At 39.8% G+C, this 21,933-nt stretch overlaps 1 protein-coding gene across 3 annotated transcripts in view; it reads left to right on the top strand.

Annotated features, from left to right (window-relative positions):
• LOC311288274 (polyunsaturated fatty acid 5-lipoxygenase-like) overlaps positions 1-21,933 on the top strand; it is a 135,878-nt gene that overhangs the window by 10,921 nt on the left and 103,024 nt on the right. The window contains exons 4-14 of one of the 3 annotated variants that reach the window (XM_084405599.1): positions 2,646-2,753; positions 2,876-2,985; positions 3,176-3,348; positions 3,522-3,656; positions 3,779-3,982; positions 4,229-4,315; positions 4,504-4,673; positions 4,788-4,900; positions 12,883-12,965; positions 13,076-13,246; positions 14,672-15,564. In XM_084405599.1, coding sequence (XP_084261725.1) covers positions 2,646-2,753; positions 2,876-2,985; positions 3,176-3,348; positions 3,522-3,656; positions 3,779-3,982; positions 4,229-4,315; positions 4,504-4,673; positions 4,788-4,900; positions 12,883-12,965; positions 13,076-13,246; positions 14,672-14,851 — 1,534 coding nt within the window. In that variant the 3' untranslated portion in view covers positions 14,852-15,564. Of the gene's footprint in view, positions 1-2,645; positions 2,754-2,875; positions 2,986-3,175; positions 3,349-3,521; positions 3,657-3,778; positions 3,983-4,228; positions 4,316-4,503; positions 4,674-4,787; positions 4,901-12,875; positions 12,966-13,075; positions 13,247-14,671; positions 15,565-21,933 lie in introns of those variants that run through there. The other 2 variants (XM_084405600.1, XM_084405598.1) reach the window with 2 other exon arrangements.

The raw sequence follows: 21,933 nt of genomic DNA, 5'->3' as shown, positions 1-21,933 counted from the left end.
ATTTGTAGAAATCTTCTTTTCAGTCTTTGCATTTTGACCAAGGATTCAGGGGATGCCAAAGGGAATTTGCCATTGTTTGCACACTCTTCCCCCTGCTAAACGTTGGTGCGTTGGGCTTAGACAAGGAGGATTTCTATTCATCTCAATGGAAGTACAGTACTTGAGCTGGACGCTGACTTTGATATTTGCTCGATTCTGGAAAGTTGTCCCCCTTTTTAACCAGTTACCTGAGCTATAAATGCCATGTCACTCAGGCACGTGCGGGGGGGGGGGGCGTTGGGTGCTCGAGCACCTGCCCCTTGGTGCCCAAAGTGCCCTTTTGTCAAGGCAAAATTTCCTCTCCTTTTTTTGTAATTAAAGGCCCTTTTGTGGATGCCTGCCCAACCTAACTATTAGTAAAATTAATAAATAATAATTTAGCCGTAAATGAAATGATCAACATGATGACCTTTCACCTGACGAACTCATCCAGAACGATTCCTCACGCTGCACGCACATTCTTTAATTTCGCGCGGCTACGCGCACTACCAGAAGATATCTTAAAATCTGCGGCTGCTGGTAAGTGGCATTTCATTTTCAGCGAAGTGATTTTGATGTTTGTTTACTTATTATTATTATTATTATTTTACAAGGACGACGTGACGAGAGCATGCAGAGATGTTGTTTATATTGCAGTGTGTAGGCTGTAGAAGTAACTGTTTTCCTGAATGCCATCAAGATTAAAACCGAGACTGATTTCATAACAGGTCAATAAACAAATAGTTAAAATTAAGTCACTTACATTTTAGACGCAATGACTGTTTTTGTTCTGTTTCAGCAGCGAAAATAGTTCCAAACAAATATCACCGCAGAACCATCGCGCATCTCACAGCAACACTTGTTGCATTACTGAATGATTCAGCATTTTGAACGAATCGGTTGAGTCAAAGATTCAATTACCCATTCACAAACTGCCTCATTCTGAATAAATCAGCCGATTGAACGAATTGTTTGAATGAATGACTCAATGACTCGCTCATTAAAACGGTCGCCTGCCGCCTCCTACTGGCGGTTTAGTTTCATAAAGTATCATCTTTTCAACACTCCTTATTTTTGTATATTCAAAAATATTTAAAATAATCTAATTTAATACAGTTATAATTTTTCAATGTAAATTATTTAATGTGATTGGTAACTATAATATAATAACTATAATATATTGATCAAATTTAAGAATTTGAAATGAAAGTTGGAGCATACATTTAATAAAATTAGGGGAAAGATGCCCTTTATAAAAGATACAAAAAATTAGAGATTTCAAACAGTGATGTAATGAAACATTGACATTTTAAGTTTGAAGGGAGTAAAGCCTCTGTTTAGGCTATTAAGGAAATGTAATTTTGCCAAAAGAAGAACTTTTATTGTATATAAATGTTCATTTTAAATCAGCCTACTTCAGTGTGATATGTTACCATACTATCATGCTTAACACTAAGAATTTGAATAATTGTAATGTGATGATCAGATGCAGATATCTAAATCAAAGAATATGGGCGGTTTGCGGATGGATTATTTATTTTTAACAGTGGATTCGGGCAGATTTGGGTGACTCAAAGTGCACCAGATTAATGAATTTATCTTTAAAATGTACAAAATTTTCTTACGGGGGGGCATGCCCCCGGACCCCCCTAGAGGTAACAAGCTCCACCCACAAAAATGATGTGGGAAACACATTAGGCTATATGATGAATACACATTTTATTATCTTATTATTAAAATACATTATTAGGATTTTACCACCTCCGCCTCATTTTAAGACAGGAAAAACACAGCCCCATTTAAAGCCTTGTTCCATGTGCCCCCCTTTTATACATTGAGCACCTGCCCCTCCAGAGGTCTCTGCACGGCCCTGATGTCACTAATCACTCTGGAGAAGCAAGAAAATGGTTTTCTGGCAATGCTGACACTTTTTAGAGCATTCCCGAAAACAGCCCACTGGTAAAATATAAAATATTTTAATGATTGCTTGCAATTTATTGCATTTTTGTCAAATAAAAACACAAGGCAACCGAGAAAAGTCTTGTAATTGTCTCTACAAAAAAAAAAAAAAAAAAACACTTCACCTTTAAATGTAATTCTTGGTCTCTGTCACATTAGTCTAGATCAGGGGTGTCCAAACTCAGTCCTGGAGGGCCACTGTCCTGCAGAGTTTAGCTCCAACCCCAATTAAACACACCTGAACCAGATAATCAGACCTTGATTATCTGGTTCAGGTGTGTTTAATTGGGGTTGGAGCTAAACTCTGCAGGACAGTGGCCCTCCAGGACTGAGTTTGGACACCCCTGATGAAGAAATCCCAGAAAGGATCAAAATAACACAAGGTTTATTAACTAACTCAGAATCAGGTAATGCAAAAAACAATGTAACAAACAAACAGTGTGCTGTGCACAAACAATACCGGACAGTAAGGGAACTGAAAACGGAGAGCATATGCAAACAAGATAACAAACTAAAAGACAAATTGGAGTGATGATAGACTTTTGGAAACTAAGACAAAGGAAACAGGAAACTGATGATAAACAAACTAAAAGTCCATGAAAGTGAAACTAACATAAGTGTACATGACAGTGTAACCATAGTAAATGTTGTCATTTCTCTTGTTGAAGCTGGAGGGAGTGGCGCGAAGGCTACCCCAAGAGCATGGATCATCTTCTTCCAGAAGTTCAGTTCGATGCAGCAAAAACGTTTGAGTTTGATTTCAATTTCCTGAAAGTGTAAGTTTGTCGTGGCCACAGTCCTTGTTGATTTGATACTGAGATTTTCCTCAGTTCTCCAGAATGAAATTCGTGCAAATAGAGGTCATGTCTATAATTATACAGCATGCACTCTTTTTCAGGATTGGGGAATCATTTCTTGACAAATTTAAAGGTCTCATTCATTCCTGGAAAGACATGGCTGATTTTGAAAATATATTGGAAGATTTTAATATCAAGAACACTCTACTAGGTTTGTTTCTACAAATACTATATATATATATATATATATATATATATATATATATATATATATATATATATATATATATATATAAAAATAAAAAATAAAATTGTTGTGAGAAACCATCAAAGCAGAGGCACATTGTTTTTCATACCTGTAAAGACAGTTGACTCAATTTTCCCCTTTGAAATCTGAACAGAGAAAGTGATGCAAGACTGGAGAAAGGATTGCATGTTCGGCTATCAGTTTTTGAATGGCTGCAATCCTGTCATGATCAGGAAGTGCATGGAAATTCCAGACAAGTTTCCAGTCACACATGAAATGGTGAAGAGCTTTCTGAAGAAAGGTGTCACACTACAAGAGGAATTAGAGGTCAGAAACATTAAGACATAAATCACTTGAACAGTCGGTCAGTTATCAAATTCAAAACTTGCTTGTATTCTGACATCCTTCACATAATTTGGTTTACATAAATGTCTCAAATCAATGTTATTTAACCCATGAACTATTAGTTCTAAACTTTGCACCTGTAAACACGTTTACAGGCAGGAAACATCTACATAGTGGATTATGAAATACTGGAGGCAGTGCCAACATCCAGCGATAAGGTCTATCTGACTGCACCCATCTGCCTGCTGTACAAGAACGGATTGGACCAAATTGTGCCAATTGCCATTCAGGTATCTGTCCCATATAGAATCAGTATCAAATGAACACATAAATTAAAAATAAAAGTGTTTTTGCTGTGAATTTACTCACCAAAGTAAAATTTATCTGCTTGGCTTTTTTATATCTGATTCAGCTCAGTCAAAACCCAGGGGAAAAGAGCCCAATCTTTCTCCCAAGTGATAATGAATATGATTGGATGCTTGCCAAGATGTGGGTGAAATCTGCCGACTTCATTGTACACCAGTTGGTCACGCACCTTCTCAAGACACATCTGATATCAGAGGTTTTTGAAATGGCTGTGTACAGACAGCTCCCTGCAGTCCATCCTGTATACAAGGTACCTGTCATTCAATATCCAGTCATGATATTTAGATTCAGGGCTAAACTGAAGATTGTGGTTTCACATTTGTCAGTTTATTGATGAAGGGTTGCTGGTTCTGATATCCTTGCCTTCTTTTCATCCATGTATTAATGTTAACCAAAAACCTCCAGGGAATGACTTGGAAACCACTTTTGCTGGTTCAGGTTATGCGTTTAAATCAGTGTTTATCATTTAATGCACATGTTTAAATGCGTCTTACAGATACTGAAACCTCATGTTCGTTTCACAATTGCAATCAATGAAGAGGCCCGTGAAAAACTCATCAGTGAAAACGGGATCATCGGCAAGGTAGTTTTACACCTAATTTAATATATCCACACATAAACAGCATCTTGCTAGGATCCAAATCATTTCTATTCATATTTGATTATTTAGTCTTTGTCAGACCCAAGTAGTTCCTAAATTTCCCAAACGCAAAAACATCCACCAGAATAAAACCTCATCCAAAAGATTAACTGAATTCTTGGTATCCAAAGATTAGTAGCATCAATGGAGATGGGATGACTAAATTGATTCAAAGTGCCATGGAGACTTTAACCTACGAGTCCCTGTGCTTCCCTGAGACCATAGAAGCTCGAGGAATGGAAGATGTTCCCAATTACTATTACAGAGATGATGGCAAGAAGATCTGGGAGGCAATACACGAGTAAGTGTAGCAACAGTTCAGATCCTGTACTACTAGTGCAAAAGTACAAATTAGTCCACATTCACTCCAATGAAAAGTTATTTTCATTCATTTGTCATCTTTTCATCTTCCTAGTTTTGTTTCTGCTGTGGTCGAGATCTACTATGAGAGCGATGAGACCGTTCAAAGAGATGTGGAGATTCAAGGATTTCTTCAGGATGTTTCCTTTGGCATGAATAATTCTAACAGTGAGTACAGGTTTAAACTTATCAAAGGCTATCTGTAAGGGTGGATTTCCTACAGGGGTTCAGGCTGCAGGACTGCCGAATTACTAAAGAAACGTTGTCATCACGATTGTAGAAAACTGTACATTTCTTGTCTATTACCACTCACTGCTACTTATACCAACGACGGAAATAAGCACAGTTACAATAGCTTAACATGTGGGAGAGCATTGCTATTTAGTGATGATTTTGTATTGCAATAGGTAGCACTTCAAAGTCAATACCAAATCAAAGTTAGTTAGCACATTATTGGTAATTGAAAGGCTTTTAATGACAATATGGTTATGGTTACACTTAAAATAGTTACAAAATAGATGTTTGAGATGATAAAAACTTCTACCATTAATTGGACCCAGCATTTATGTTCAAATGTTACCTGAGAGATAGAAAGAGAGGGAGAGAAAGTGTAGAGATTAAGAGGCAAAGAAAAGAGAGAGAGACCCAAGAAAGTGATCCAGTGAATCAAAAATAGAGACAGAGCAACTGTTACATAATCTTCTTTTATCCTTTCCCTGACCATGTGATTAAAACTCAAATGTGAGATGTTCAAACTGACCAATCAGATAATTACAACTTCCCCCATGGTACTAAAGTAGTGACAATTAGAAGACACCCAATGTCCACATATCTTGGTCTACAGGCCTTGAGTACTATCAGCACCTCTTTGTTTTTAGGAATTCCAAATGGTCCTTGGTGTAAGAAGGAAGGGTGGGCGAAACAGTATAACAAATGTCTTTGTTAATTTCAGTAAAAGCAAATATCTTTGTTGATTTTCATATATCTTTGATTATTTGCAACCCTACACCTGTTTACACCTGGTCAATTGGATCACAAGAGGATGACGCTAAACACAGGTGTAAACGGGGTCTAAATGTTTTGAATTCTCCACTTTCGACCACTTCCAGAGGCATTTGACTGGATTGCTTTCATAGTGTAGACGCTCATGTTGTCGAATGCATTCGAACAGTCACTAAAAAAAAACGTCTATTCTCCGCCTACTGGCCAGTCTTTTTATGGGCAATGTGGAATTGTTAATGATTCTTTTAGATTGAGACCAGTTACTGAAAGTGGAGTTTTTAAATGCATTAGTGAAATAAAAAGAAATAAGGCACCTGAGATTGACAACATTCCTACAACATTTTTAGGGACTGTGCTAGAGTAATTACTCCTTTTGTATTATATATGTTTCATTTATCAATTGAACAAATAAAAATACCAAGTGAGTTTAAACGTGTTAGAGTTATTCCATTATATAAAATGGGTTGTAAGTTAAATATGGTTAAGTATAGGCCTATTTCTGTCTTCGGTGTGTTGTCTAAGATAATGGGGAAAAATTGTATATGACCAGATTGAAAAATATATTAGTAAAAACAATACATTGTATGATTTACAGTCCGGTTTTAGGTCTTTACATTCAACTGAAACTTGTCGCGCTACCCCTCCTTCAAGGGGTAAAGCGTGGAAGAGGCGTGAATTCAGAGGGAGAAGAAAAGATCTCAGGGAAGTAATCCAGAGTAATCGCTCTGAGCGTTCTAGGGTCCCAGAGGCTAAATAACATCTGAGCCTCCCTGACTGTTCATTTTATGGAAGTATTCTTGGGCATCCGCTTCCTAGAGCATTGCTCAGATAGCGTCATCAAGTAGTTGGCTTCTGTAAGCCTCTTTGGTAAGCTCTTCTGAGTGTAGGATGTTGCTAGGCCTCCTCTCGCGTTAGAAAGTTTTCATGTTGAGGCCTCCGTCCTCAGAGGTCCACCACGCAGTGGTGCTGAGTTGTCAGGCTTTTGAGCCTCCTTGGCCACTCCCTTAAGACCATTAGGCTCCATTGAGCTGCCTCGAGAAGCTGTTTTTGGGCTCTCTGAGCCTCCTTAGCTGTTTCTAAGGTCTGTAGCATTGTTAGGCTTCTTCTCGTTATGTGATTCTTCCTGTCAGGCCCCTGTTTTTTAGTAGGCAGTTTTGTCAAGTTCTTAAGCTCCCTCTGAGCCTCCTTGGTTTCTTCTTTTATAAAAAAACTGCTCCTCAGAGCTACGCCTGGGGCAGCATCATGTTGTTAGGTACACTACTTGCCTCCTTGATGGGCGCTTGACAGGGTAACAATGCTGAGTTGTTAAGCTCTCTTCAGCCTCCTCGGCTGCTTTTTTGATAAGTGCTACTTGGCCTTTGCTTTTCTAAGAGAATTGTATATTTAGTCCTCCCCCCTCCCCCGAGCTCTCTCCCTTTATGCACTTCGTTGTAGAGTTGTAGCTGTCCTGAGTATAGAACGTAGTTAGGCCTCCACGCATCTTAGAGAGTCAGCATATTGAGGCCTCTTCTCAGAGCCAGATTTGGCCAGTAATACTGAGTTGTAGACTCCTGAGCCTCCTTTGGGGCATCTGGGTTGGGAGTGGTCTATGCTTTTGAACTAGAGCGTTGTTAGGCCTCCTCTCGCTATTCCTCCACTCCTCTGAGCTCTGCCCATTATTGTGTCAGGCTGCTAGCCCTGTTATGTAGCTTCCTTGACAGGCGTAGGATGTAGTGTATTCGTCCTATGAGTTCAGCCATATTCTAAGTGATTAGGCTCTCTGTGAGCCTCCTTGGCCACTGTAAGCGTTGTTAGGCCTCCTCTCGCTAGAAAGACTCATCTTACTAAGGCTTCCAATCCCTTGAGCTCCACTAGGATAGCAATTGCGAGTGGTAGGCTCTCTGTGAGCCTCCTTGCAAGATGTCCTGAGCGTGGGGTGCTGTTGGGCCTCCTCTTGATTTAGAGAGTCATGATACTAAGGTCTCCGCTCCTAGAGCTCGGCTGGTAAAGGTAGTATGCTAGGTCATTAGGCTCTCTGGGAGCCTCCTTGGCTACTGACCTCAGTGTGGAGTGTTGCCAGGCCTCCTTTCATTATAAGAGTCATTGTATTGAGGCCTCCACTCTGCAAAGCTTCCCGGACCAGTTAGACTGGGTTTTAAGCTCTTTCTTAGCTTTCTCTGTACTGCCAATGGGTTAGAGCATTGCTAGGCCTCTATTTTGAGGCCTCCACTCTTCAGGGCGGTCTGAACAGAAGTTCTGAGTGTAAGGCTCTCTGGAGCCTTCTTGGATGCTGACCTGAATATGAACCTAGTTAAGCTTCCTCTCTGTAGAATAACCCTTTTGAGGCCTCTGTTCTTGAAAAGCTCTGGTCTATGATCGTGTTGCTGGGTGCACCTTAGGGATGAGGACTCCTTTGAGTCCTTTGACTCAAGGCTCAGGCAATAGGGCAATAATCCCTTCAGCATGGCGGCGTGGGTATTCCATTCCCTAGACTTGGGGTACTCAAACTCAAACTCGGACTCGAGTCCAATTTTGAATGAACTCAGACTTTTCACACACTCGGATGAATTTGTACTCGGACTTGACACGGACATTTTAGAGTCTGAAAAATGCCTGAGTACAGTCGAGTCCGGGCACTGGAGGACACAATATTATTCAAAAATGAAACTAAACTACTTGTGTTGTTTCAGCGTTGAGCATTGTTGCCAATCACAGACATGTATATTAAGCGCATGAACACAGTGGCAAATCAGAGGTGTTTTAGAGTCAACATGTAGAGAATTCACTCGAAATGTATGTTCAGAAACAGCACAAGCTTTATCCTTTCGCAAATCCCCTCATTAACAACAAAGTCTAGACGTGATATAAATAAGAGATTCACTGTGCAGTGCGGACAACTTCAATGTTTACGACGAGAGTTTTAGAGAGAGTTCAGAACGCGGTAAGTAAGTGATGGCTCAAAGGGAGCGCTATTGACAATCTAAATAATAGTTTTGTTTTTCATGCTTCTATAGGACCAGTATAGTTCACACTATAAATTATGAAAAGTGATAACCGCATTTAAATGTGTTATCTGCGAATCCGCTAAATTTTAGTCCTGTGAGTCATGAAATTGTGATGATTTACATAGTAACCATAGCAACATGAGAACGTGATAACCATAGCAACATTTTGGCATCTAATAATAGTCATTAGTCATAAGTATACATACACCTTGCAGAATCTCCAAAATGTTATTTTTATTTATTTTTTATTAAGAAGGGTCATAAAAACATTGTTTCTATTTAGTACTGCCCTGAAAAAGCTTTTTCACAATGCATTCCGTTTTCCGTTAATTTTGTGAATTGGTGAGTTTTGTCAGGGCGTGCAGAAATATAGAGCTGAGTATCATGAGCATAACAGTGAAAACTAATTCCATGTTTCCTAATGATATCTCCCAAGGGTAGCATGTACAGCGTGAACAGCAATGGTCCTAGTACTGAGCCTTGTGGTACTCCATACTGAACTTGTAATCGATATGACATCTCTTCATTTACTGCTACAAACTGATCAAATAAGTATGATTTGAACCATGCTAGTGCAATTCCACTAATGCCAACATCATTTTTGAGTCAGCACTAAGATCGAGTAACACTAATAGCGAGATACAACCACGATCGGATGATAAGAGCAAATTATTTGTATCTCTAATGGGAGCAGTCTCAGTACTACGATATGGTCTAAATCCTGACTGGAAATCCTTGCAGATACCATTTATTTCTAAAAAGGAACATGGTTGTGAAGATACTGCCTTTTCTATTAATTTTGACAGAAAAGGTAGATTCGAGATCGGCCTGTAATTGACTAATTCCCTAGGATCAAGTTGCGTTTTTTTAATAAGAGGTTTTTAATAAGTTTTCGGTACATACCCTAGTGACAAAGATGAATTAATGATATTAAGAAGAGGATCTATGACCTCTGGAAGCATCTCTTTCAGTAGCTTATAGGGTCTAACATACAAGTTTAGACAATTCTTCCTCTCCCATAGCAATGAATGAATCAAATCTTTCCTCAGTGAGACTACAATGCACTGTCTGATGCGATACTGTAGTAGACGGTTGCATTGTTATAATTTTCTCTCTAATATTATCAATCTTATAAGTAAAGAAGTTCATAAAGTCATTACTGCTGTGCTGTTTGGAAACTTCCAGTGTTGAAGCTTTATTTTTCGTTAATTTAGCCACTGTTTCGATTAAATTCCTAGGGTTGTGTTTGTTTTCCTCTAAACGTGTTGAAAAATAAGCAGATCTAGCAGTTTTTAAAGCCTTTCTGTACGCAATCGTGCTCTCTCTCCACGAAATGCGAAAAACTTCTAATTTTGTTTTCATTATTGACGTAGAACCTCATCCTTAACATATAACATATAACATGGTCACTCTGAATCTCACAAACTGTATTACGGACTATTTAAACTGAGCAGAGTAACTTTCTATATGTTTGGTTGACAATTTTATTTTGATAATGAACAGGCTGCGATGTCAAGGTAGCAATGCTAGAATATGTTGTGTATGCGCGTGAGGCGCCAGTGTGATCACTGGAATTGTTTTCCTTCTAAGAGAGGAAACTGTTGCTCTGTAATTTATCAATTTATCAAGTAATACATCATTCAAAACTGTAAAGCTTTTGTTAAAGAAAACAAGCAGGATGCCACTTTCTGCCGTCTTGGTTTCCTTTCCGTGAACTATGGAGCGCATCACACTGAACCAAAAGAACAATGAACCGAATAATTTTTTCATTTTGTTAATCTGTAATTATTTAAGCGAAATATTTTTTTTCTCGTATAGGCTTATATACTGTATATTACCTGACATTCATTTCCACTTTGAATGTAGGTGTTTCCTTGCATTTCACAAAATGTAGGCCTAGTTGGTGACATATCCTCTTAAAAACTAAAGTCAGCATATTGCCATTGCGATTTACCTATGATGATGACTTGACAGCTGGGCACGGGCATTTACTCAAGTTGGATGCATCAATGTCACATTTGCATAGGCCTTACTATTTGAATTTGTGATTGGTTGAGTGCCAAATTAAACCGAACAATAAAATAACGTTATTACTGGTTAATGGCCATTTCAAATAAGCGTTTCTGAATGATTAAATTTGATTTCGTTTTCGTTCCTGGTTATGTTTCTGTCAAAATTTTGTCCGTTTCCGGTTTTCGTTCCTTGAACCGGTTCGGAGCCCTGCTTAAAAGTAAAAAAAAATCAAAAAATGTACTCAAGTAAATGTAACAGAGTAAGGGCCTAATCTTGCACCTAGCACAATTGACTTTGTACTAGTGTTGCACGATGTACCGATACTTCAAAAGTATCGCGATACTTGGAAATTAAAAACGTCACGATACCTAAATTTATCAGTATCAATACTTAAAAAAAAAAAAAAAAAACGCCTCAAACACAGCAAAGAACCCACCGCTGTCAGTGTCATGTAACAAAACACTACAGCGAGATGTGGTCCACGACACGACTCGTCAAGACAAGTGGTCCACGACTCGTAGAAAAAGATGACGCGATGAGTGACATATGGAAATACGTTGCCTACCTTGCTCTGTTGCACAGTGCACCGAAACTTCAAAAGTAAACCGGAAATTAAAAACGTCACGATTCTTTAATTTATTAGTATCGATACTTCTAAGAATGACCGCGTTCCAGATTTGTAAGGCCGGCGACACAATGGCTGCGTGTCGTGTCCGTTTTTATTTCAGCTCCCATGTTAACTGCCTGCGTGACACACGCGTCTCAGGTGCAGCTCGAGACACGCGGAAAACGCGTGCATGCTAGAATAGAACCGACGCCTATTTTTCACGCGACACGCAAGCGTATTGGAAGGGTTTCCAGGCAAAATAGAATAGGAAAAGATGTTTCTATGTCATTTTGACACGAATACATATTAATCAATGACATTTTGATGTTCGAAAGTTGACAAATACAATATAAAATGTAATTAAAAAAAATATCGATTTTCAAATATTGCACCTGTCAATACAGAACGAATTATTCTGTAGCTTATTTTGCCGTCAACACTGCCGACGTTGTCTTTGCTGCTATATATTTATGTTTAACATGAAGTATAGGCCTTCCACAACTCTCCCCATATGTCAAATATATCACCAATGAGGCTTATCATATGTTACCAATATTAAACATTGTTTAATATAATCGCTGTTCATATTTTTATTCAAAGTTCAGAATCAAGATAAAGCTCTTATATTTCTTATGATAAATGAGATAATGCTGCTAAATTTATATATTTTTTTACCTTGAATGTCATTGCTTTAATTTATTTTTTATATTTCATATTTTTTTCAAATGTTTAATATATCTGCTGTTCATATGTTCATTTATTAGTGTGTTATATGATTAGAATGGTGTCCTGGTTTTAAAATAAAGCACAGCAAAGATATTTGAGAGTGTTTCTCCCTTTTCAGGAAAAGTATCGAAAAAGTATTGAAATCGCAATACTTGACTTGGTATCGGTATCGAAACAATAATTTTGGTATCGTGACAACACTACTTTGTACACCAATGCATGTATCATTCCTATTTTGCACCCGAAGCACAGCGGACTTTTCCCTCCACAGACGCACGTCAGTAAATTAGGGAATGAACTTGCGCTCCCGGGGGCGGTTCAGCGTAAAGAGGAGGCGTGTTCCGGCGCAAACGTTCCCTGGTGCTATTTTGCAGTTCCAGAAAACAATTCCGCCACAGACCAGGAAAAACCTAGTCTAAAGTCAGCGGCGCGTTATTCAGACGCTATTTTAAGGGCGCATAATTGGCCATAATGTAGCGTGTTCATTAGATCGAAAGATCTTAAAAAGCCCATAGATTTACTCGCTCATAGACCCTACCCTTGAAAAAAATCAGGACAGAAGTGGTTTACAGTGGACAAAATAGACTAAACACCAGGTGTAAACGGGAATGTGTCTCCATCATGTACTTGTGATCCAATTGACCAAAACGCATCTTAATACCAGGAGTAAACGGGGCCAAAATATCAGTGTTGGTCTGTGCAAACATGCATGATTGTTTGTATTCTTGTATATTCTATATGCATCTTTGTGTGTTTCAAGTCACCCTTAAATGTGTTCTGAAGTTAAATGCATACTGCCACTGTTTCTGAGTCTCTAGAAACTCGAAAGGAGTTAGTCAAGTACCTGACCGTTGTGATATTCACAGCTTCAGCACAACATGCTGCTGTCAACTTTGGACAGGTGAGATTACACACTTTCAAATCATCTGCAGGAGTGTTAAAAAATTGCTTGGCAAAATTCTGGATAATATCTATAAGCTAATATCTGTGAGTAAACTTTTTTTGTTTCAGTTTGACTGGTATGGCTGGATCCCCAACAGTCCTTCTACCATGCGCAAGCCGCCTCCCGAACAGAAGGGCCAAGTGGATATGGACTATATCATGAGGAGTCTGCCTGATCGTGGACGTTCCAGCCTGACTCTAGGAACAGTTTGGGCCCTCAGTCGGTTCCAGAAGAATGAGGTTTGATGTTGATTCGGTCTGGATATACTTTCCACTTGAAATTGTAGTGAACATGACAGCAGTCTAGTCTAAATCAATGTGAAAAAAAAAAATAACCTGTTACTGGCTGAGGGTACAGAGCGTCACCCTCGGATCATTTTGACCCGAAACTAATTTTATTTATTTATTTATTTATTTATTTATTTATTTATTAAAAAAATGTAGTGTTCATCAGAGGGGTCCAAGACCCTAGGACTTTTGTTGCACTTGAACCATGAATACACAAAACAATTGAATGAATTTGAGGAGTCCTGTGAATTCAAAAAAGCTCCATATAGAGCTATAAGGCCATCTAGTGGCAAGAGTCATGAAATATCATGTTATATATATTTTTTTTCCACAAGAGGTCGGCAAAGACACCCAAAGTATGATATTTTGAGCTGAATTAAAAGGGTTATGCATGAAATTGTTATTTTGAATTTAAGTTGAAAGAATGTGAGGAATGTTCTTAAATTACTATTTATTTATTATTTATTGACCAAATTTTAAGGTAATTTAAAGGTAAATAAATAAATAAAAATTGCATTAAACAAATAGAAAAAATATTATCACAATGAGGGAAAGATGTGTTACAAAATGCGAGTGAAGGATGAGGGGTAAAAAAAAATAGGCCAAAGATTATTTAAAAAGAAAAAATATGTAGGCACAAATACATTTTCAATTCTTCTTATTGTTGTAGATTGTTTGCTTATGTGTTCTGCGGCACTGCCAACATACAGGTATTTTCAATCAGGTAGTGCAATTAATTTGACTGACCCTTCGCTAAGTCCCACTTTAAAAACATCATCATGTTTGGGGAGTAACAGGAAATGTATCTATTCTTTTAATGGTGTTGTGTGTATAAAATATTAAATATTAGGAGCTCTGATCTGTTATTCTCCAGTATAAATCATAATAACTGTTTCTGTTCAATTTTAGTCTGCATGCAAAGAAGAGGGAAGCAAAAAACTGAGAATGAAATGTCTACTAGTACTCTATATATTATGTGCCACATTCACACTTTTATGTCCACACATTTTAGAAATCCATATGTTACAAATGACATTTTACGCCATGTGTTCTGTACATATCTTCCAATCCTTACAGGCAAGCTTTTGCTCTTCTCTAATGTTAGATAATGTATAGTTTTAAACTAAATGATCTAAAAGTTATAGAATGGATCATTTATCTTTTTTCTGGAGCACGTATAACAGTGACAGGTCATTTATGTTTTGATTATCCATAATATGGATTATGATTTTAAAATCCCCAATTCCTTTGTTTTATAAGCTTGTCTGAGTGATTGACAGTAACCAAGGGGGCGGAGCTTAGAGAAGGGTCAGTTTACCTTGTAAAAAGAAAGAAAGATGTTGTTCTGCTTTCTGAAGAGCTTACTTTTCCCCCCAGCTGTACTTAGGCACGTATCCAGAAATGTGCTTCACAGAGCAACCAGTGAAGGAAGCCATGAAGACTTTCCGCAAGAAACTAGATGAGGTGACCAAAACAATCAAGAGCCGGAATGAGGAATTAACATTTGATTATTGTTATTTGTCCCCAGACAAAATCCCCAACAGTGTTGCAATTTGAGAAAATATTTTGCCAGGCCTTTATATAGTGTTTATGGCCAATGTGTGCTTGACATAGAAAAGGAGAAGAACAGCTCTACTTAAATATGAAGTATTGTAAAACACAGAGCATTCTGCCTTTTGAAGCGATTTATAGAAATTGTTTTATTAACTCTTTTTGTATTTGCCTCTGTTGCTGGGAAATAAGGAATATTACTTTGTAATGCCATCTGTGCACGCATGTATGTTATCTGAGGGGTGATTGTCTGGTTCACGCCAGGAAAGCAGAACAGTTTATTTGACTATATGCTTTAAAGAGCTAAACTTGTGTTATAATCCATTTATTATTGTTGTTCTTTTTTATTCTTATCTTTAATCATATAAACTTGCATATTTATATATCCATACTCTAGTATTCATTTACTCACCCTTTGAATCATTTATTCATATTCTTTATTATTCAGATGATCTATTGTTTGTAGTCTATTTTAGATAATCATTTTACTTATTTTTGACCTTACAGTTATACTGAGATCTTACTTCTATATTAATTTTGCATTGATTATCTTGTATACACATGCAAGAGATGTTTCATGAATGCTGTAAAGGAATTGTGAGATTGTGAACATCTCTGACAGCACTTCAAATGGTTGTTACATTTGCTTTTCTTTTTTTCCTCATAATAAAATAAAGCTTTAATAAAATAAAGAGAAATAATGTTTTCCATTACATCTTATATCGAGTGATTGTTTTCTTTGTGAGATCCTGACAACTGTTTTCTTTTTTCATCATAACAAAATAATTTTTCCCCTGATCTTTGCCATTTTATAAATGTTACTGTATAGCCCCTTTCACACAGAGATTCCGGAAAATACACGGATAAAGTGACCCGGTATTTGACCCGGGTTCATTTGATTTTGGTTCATTCACACTGCCAGTGATTTTCCGGAATCAGAGAGCGCGTTCACACACAACCCGTGTATGTCCCGGAAAGACACGTGACATCGATGTGACTTGTAATGTCTCAGCAGCGTCTTCAGTTTGCTTATGAGCTGCGATTTCTCTCTCGAGAAACCACGCTTGCATTTATTTCTCTGATTCGATCATAAAATTGCGCATTTCGTACCGTTTCACAGCTGGCGAACGATCCCGGCTTCAGCGTCATCACTACGACACGGCATTATTACGGCTTTTGTTCACACAGCGCGCGTCCCGGGACTGAACACGGCAATGTTACTAGGTCCCCAACCCGGCATCGATCCCGGCATTAAACCCGGGTCGTGTTTGCGTTCACACAGAAGGCGTTCCGGCAATTTGCCGGCAATTTCCCGGGTTCAATGCGCTGTGTGAAAGGGGCTTAAGTGTTTACTGTTAGCCTGGCAAGCCAAACCTACATCAAGATGTTAGGTCTGGCAACTCACCATTGGCAGGGCTCAATCCGAGGGGCGGGATAAACGGTTGTCTTTCAAATTCCCTCTGCACGCAATAGGATAGCGCTACAACCAACCAGAGCGTTTTCCCAACAGCAGAGCTAGAAGATTAAACTTTTGCCGTATCTGGTCGGCAAAACTACGAACACATCTTTTTTAACAATGACTTAAGTGCTGTTCTTTGTTCTTTTCTCAAAGTCCTCCAGAGTCGCGGCCAAAGCCGTTTCGAAAGACCGCTGTTCGTCATCAGCCATTCTTTGTTTTCAAGTAGCAGGGAATTCACACAGAACCGTCACAACTTTGTCGTCGTTATGTTAAGCCCGCCCACTGACTCTACACACGATTTGATTGGCCTGACTAGAGTTTGGTTTTTCCAGCTCGAAAGTCAACGGAGAATTGCTAGACTACCCTGGCTGAAAAATAAATGTTGCTGCCGCTAGGGTGCGTCTAGATTTCTAGGCTAGTTTACTGTAGCTTTAGCAGTGAATTATGCCAGGCTATATATTCATTCATTTTGTCTGTTCAGCTAAAGTTCAAATATGCCTGCGTTGTAAGTACACTTAAAGATGACATATTATGCCCCCTTTCACAAGATGTAATATAAATCTATGGTGTCCCCAGAATGAGTCTGTCAAATCTCAGCTCAAAATACCCCCAGATCATTTATTATAGCTTGTCAAAATGCCCCTTTTTGGGTGTGAGCAAAATGCAAGTCTCTTTAAATGCAAATGAGCTGCTGCTCCGCCTCCGTTCAGAAGACGGCCGATCCTTTACACAAGCTTCAGATACTCCGGCAATAACAAACCGTTATGACTATAACTATGGATCTATGAGACCGAATGATGACCATCACCGCGGTCTTACCTTGAATGACGCCATTCTGCTAGCTCTCCTCGAGACCTAGTTAACAATGTCAGATGACTGACCCCAAGTGGTTGTTTCCCTATAAAACATCCGGATGAACCGAACACTTCCTGTTGCCTGGAACGCCTCAGTTTATCCCGTGTGACAAGCGTAACTGGGTCCACCACACTGACCCTGTAATACCTGGCAAAGGTACAAGGTGAGCTCCATGATGCCGCTGTGCATATGTCCGTTAGTGCCACCCCCTTCAGTGCTGCCCAGGATGTGGCCAGACTCCTGGTTGAATGATCTACCAGGTTCCCTGGGACTGGTAAGCTCTGACTGGAGTATGCTTGTGCAATAGTGTCGACTATCATAGGCGCCGATTTATGTTTCTGCCGGTGGGTGCCCAGTGCCCACAATCCATATACCCTCCGAAAACACGCGTCCAGTTTTGTGCGAGTGAAGTAAATCCGCCTGCGAGTTGAGAGATTTGTGCTTGTGCATTATTAAGATGCGCTCTCGACATTTGTCATTAAAATAACTCCACAGAAGTGGCCTCAAATAAACTATAAAAAAGGTGAAGATAATCGCGTCTGAAAGCCTCCTAGGGGAAAACCCTCTATTCCTGAGCCACCACTGCAGGGCCCTCATATACAGCAGGCCAAAAGGAATCACGTTGGATGCTGCTGCCAGGAGACCCAAAACCCTTTGAAATTGTTTGACAGTGATGGCCTGGCCTAGCTTGATACTCGTTACTATGGTCAATATGGTGTTTATACGAGCAGGAGACAACTATGCCCACATCGGTTCAATACCCTGAGATCTATAATAGGACGTAACCCCCCATCCTTCTTGGGAACTATGAAGTACCGGCTGTAGAACCCGGCCTCCCTCTCTTGAGGAGGAACCTGCTCTATGGCTTCCTTTGTTAAGAGGGACTGAACTTCTTGTTCCATGACCTGACCCTGCTCGGGGCTGACCAGCGTATGCACAACCCCGCTGAACTTTGGTGGACGATACTCGAACTGAATGCTGAACCCCTTTTCCACTGTGCGCTGGACCCACTGAGATATATTTCGAAGACCTTTCCACGTGTCTAGATAATCTACTAGAGTCTCTCTCGAGACTGACATCTGGTGTTATATTTGGGATTTCGGTGACCTGAAGTGGTTGACTGGCAGGAACTAACTGATTTATTTTTCTACAGGCCTCGTGAGAGGAAGCGAACATGAAAGGGCCGCAATATTTTCGGGCGGACACTACGATTTGCGTTCGCTGGAAACTGATGCGTCCCGAAGCGCACTTAGTGGCGGGAGGCAAACATCGATTTCCTGAGGGCTCCGCGAAGGAGCAAGCTGTTGGTGCTCGATCGCGGGGGGGGCCACCCTCAGAGGCCTGCGCATCGCGTCACGACTTCTTTGCCGAAGCCTTCCTCGCTTGGATGACAGTCCTCAGGTCTGCCTTCGGCTTGGAAGACTTCGGCTGAGGGTGTTGCCTCTGGCTCCAGGCCTTTTGTGGGGGAGCACGAGAGGCAACACTCTCCTTCTGCTGCTGCAGGTATGAGGAGCTGGCGGCTGCCTCGTGGGACTGCCCCCTGGCAGCAGACCCATGAGACCTAGGACGACGGCGGGGGATAAGCTGTTTGAAGGCGGCTGACTGTCATTTCGCCTCCTGAAACCACTCGACGACGGTGTTGATCAGGGCGTTGAGGAGGAAGGCCCTGTCCTTGTCCCCGATGCCCGACAGATTCAGCCACAGATGTCTCTCCGTAGCTACCAAAGTTGCCATGGAGCGACCAATGGTGCGGGCCGTCTCCTTGGTAACCCGGAGAGACAAGCCGACCGCTCTACGCATTTCCTTTATGACGTCGAGGGCGACCTCCCCACTGTCATCCACCTCTTTGAGGAGGTCGTCCTGGTATGCCTGCAGAAGCCCCATCGTGTGCAGGCATGCACCAGCCCGACCTGACGCCATATATGCCTTCCCAACCAAGGCCGATGTTGTACGGCAGGGCTTGGAGGGAAGCGCCGGAGCTCTCAGGGACGACGCAGCATCGGGCGAGAGACGGGATGTAAACACCTCTTCAACCCGTGGCATCGTCCCATAGCCCTTCCCTTTCGAACCCATAATCGAAGCATAGATGTGAATATTGTGGCTCGAAAGTCGTGAAGAGAAGGGCTTGTTCCATGATCTCGACACCTCGGTGTGGAGATTGGTGAAAAATGGGAGGCTCCGGCGCGAAGGCTGTCCTGCCCTGGTCACAACCTCCAGCAGCTCCTCAAAGGCAGGAGAATGGGGTGGCAAGTCCTCACATTCTCCTGCCTCAATGCTCAAAATATCCAACTCCTCGGAGCCAGATAGTTCGAGCATCGGGTCCTCTTCACGGGCGGAAGAAGCCGCAGAGCGGGCTTCCGATCCGTGAGCGGGACCGATGGAGCTGGCCACTGAATGTTGATCCGTGAGCGGGACCGATGGAGCTGGCCACTGAATGTTGAGAAAGGTCGTTAGTGAAAATCAATATTGACCTTGTATTTGAAAAAGGATCCTCATATAAGAAGCAATACTAAAATTCAGAGTCAGTTCATTCGCAATCGGAGATCAACTATTTTTGACTGTCAAAACGCCGGCGGACAAAGCAACAGTGAGTTGTTCAAAATAGTTCTTTTTAGTAAACCCTGTAAACACAAACAATGTTCTCAATGCTCGAGTTCATGTGTAGAGCCCCTGGTGATACTTTGAGCAAAGTTTCATGTTGAATCGAGCCTCCTTAGTGTTTTAAAAATAGTGATTTTTGATGCTATCATAAAAGTGCCCCATTCACTCCCATTCACAAGGCATTTTAACATAAAACGAAAATACGGTCAAACTTAAAAGTGGCGTTTCCATTCTAATTAAGTTTGCCTCGGGTAGATTCACAAAAAGAGCCTAGGTTGCATTTTGGCGAGAGTTACCTTTTAACTTGCTCTTCTTTATAAATTAATGATGTGTTATTCTGGCTGGTGTGGAAAAATGATGTTTTGAGACCAACTTGATCAAAACTGTAAACATAAAATTACAATGTTATATTTTAATGCCTTTTAGTTTGTTCTTGTTAGCAAAGGTTTGGCGGACACACGTCAAGTGTTTTGCTCGTACAATCTCTTTCTTCCAAGGAGCAACAAAAGGTGAATGTTAGTGACTTTTTCTTCATCACATCTTTTCTTTTCATATAATGAAATGCTGTGATTCTTGCCTGACATGATCTCCATGCATGGAAGAAAATCATATCAGTTTATAAACAACGTGAGGATGAGCAAATGATGACTGTATTTTAATATTTGTGGATGAATTATCCCTTTAACAACAACAAAAAAAAAATAGATGCACATGTGAGTACACTAATGGTACACTAGATGGCGACATCGAATACAGATGTAGACTCAGCCTTCCTATCTCAAATGCACAATTTAATTTATCAAAGCATTTCTCCGAAATAAAACAAAACAAAAAAAAAGATTCTGTTTTGTTAAACCCTCATTACCCACTGGTTGCATAATGACCAGAATCTCACGCACACACACACTTACAAACACACACACACTCACACACTTACTCACACACTATCACGCACACGCGCATACACGCAAACTCTCTCTCTCTCTCTCTCTCTCTCTCTCTCTCTCTCTCTCTCTCTCACACATACACACACACACACACACACTGTCTGTAATGTTTTTTTTAGAGCTGTTTTATGAATTTCTATATTTATTTCCAATTTTATTTGCATTTGAATTTGTGTTTAATTAAATAGTGATCCATTTAAACACTGCACTTTCAGTACGGCTATAAAAGTCACCCAAAAAAGTCACAATAGACGCTTTTATTATTATAAATAATCACATAAACAGTACCTAGTATTATCATTGTGATACTTTAAAGTTGTTCCAGCCGCGACGAAAAAAAAATAGAAACGTCGTCGCGAAAAAGAGTCGTCGCGTGTCGCGAAAGTGATTGAGGAGCGTATCATTATTTTGAAAAAAAAAAAAAAAAAAAAATTGTTTACCACAGTAAATTCATGCACAACCCCATTCAGCGGTGCGATAAGTTAAGATCAGTAGCCTACTTTGTTTAGGGATGTTGCGTTATTAATTTGTAACAGATAAATATGGGAAGATTAGATTTAGGCTAGGCTATATCAAGTTTGAGAGTTTTGTGAGACAGAGTTACTGAAGTTCTTAATATGTTGCATGTTACAATCATCTGGTCTCCTTTGTGAAAAAAAAAAAAAAAAAAAAAAAAAAAAACCTATTAGAGGTGCAAGTTAAATAAATTATAACCTCTTTAAATAAATTGTTATCATGGTCTCTATTTTCAACCGAAAATGCATTATTAAGCAGACATAAGCTGTCAGATTTAACTAATTAACCTTTACATTTCAAGCAGATTTTAGACGTTTCAGTGGTTGGGATAGAACAATACAACAAAGCAAAATTTTATCGTTTATATTATTTAATTTACCTATTCATAGGCTACATTAAATGATTCACCACATTTTAAGCATTGAACATGTAACGTTATGTCTAAAGTAGGCCTATAAGTCTGATCTAAGCTATAGCTTTCGATCTTTTCTTTAACGAGTTGTCTAAAAGAGAGTGAGGGGGAAAAAAACAAAAGAACATGTGATGATGTTTCATCAAAACAAAGTTGTGTTGTTTTGATCGCGCGCGTGCACCTGTTTGCTGCGGAATGTCGCGACACACTTGTCCCCGCCCACTTACACTTGTCCTTCCATTCTGATTGGTTGATCCAGCTGTCCGTCTAGCTCTATCTGCACCTGACTCTCTCTTCT

The sequence above is a fragment of the Rutilus rutilus genome (assembly GCF_951802725.1).
Source record: "Rutilus rutilus genome assembly, chromosome: 3".
NCBI classification, from domain to species: Eukaryota; Metazoa; Chordata; class Actinopteri; order Cypriniformes; family Leuciscidae; genus Rutilus; species Rutilus rutilus.
Note: the sequence above shows the minus strand (reverse complement) of the source record. Positions and strands in the feature narration are given on the sequence as shown.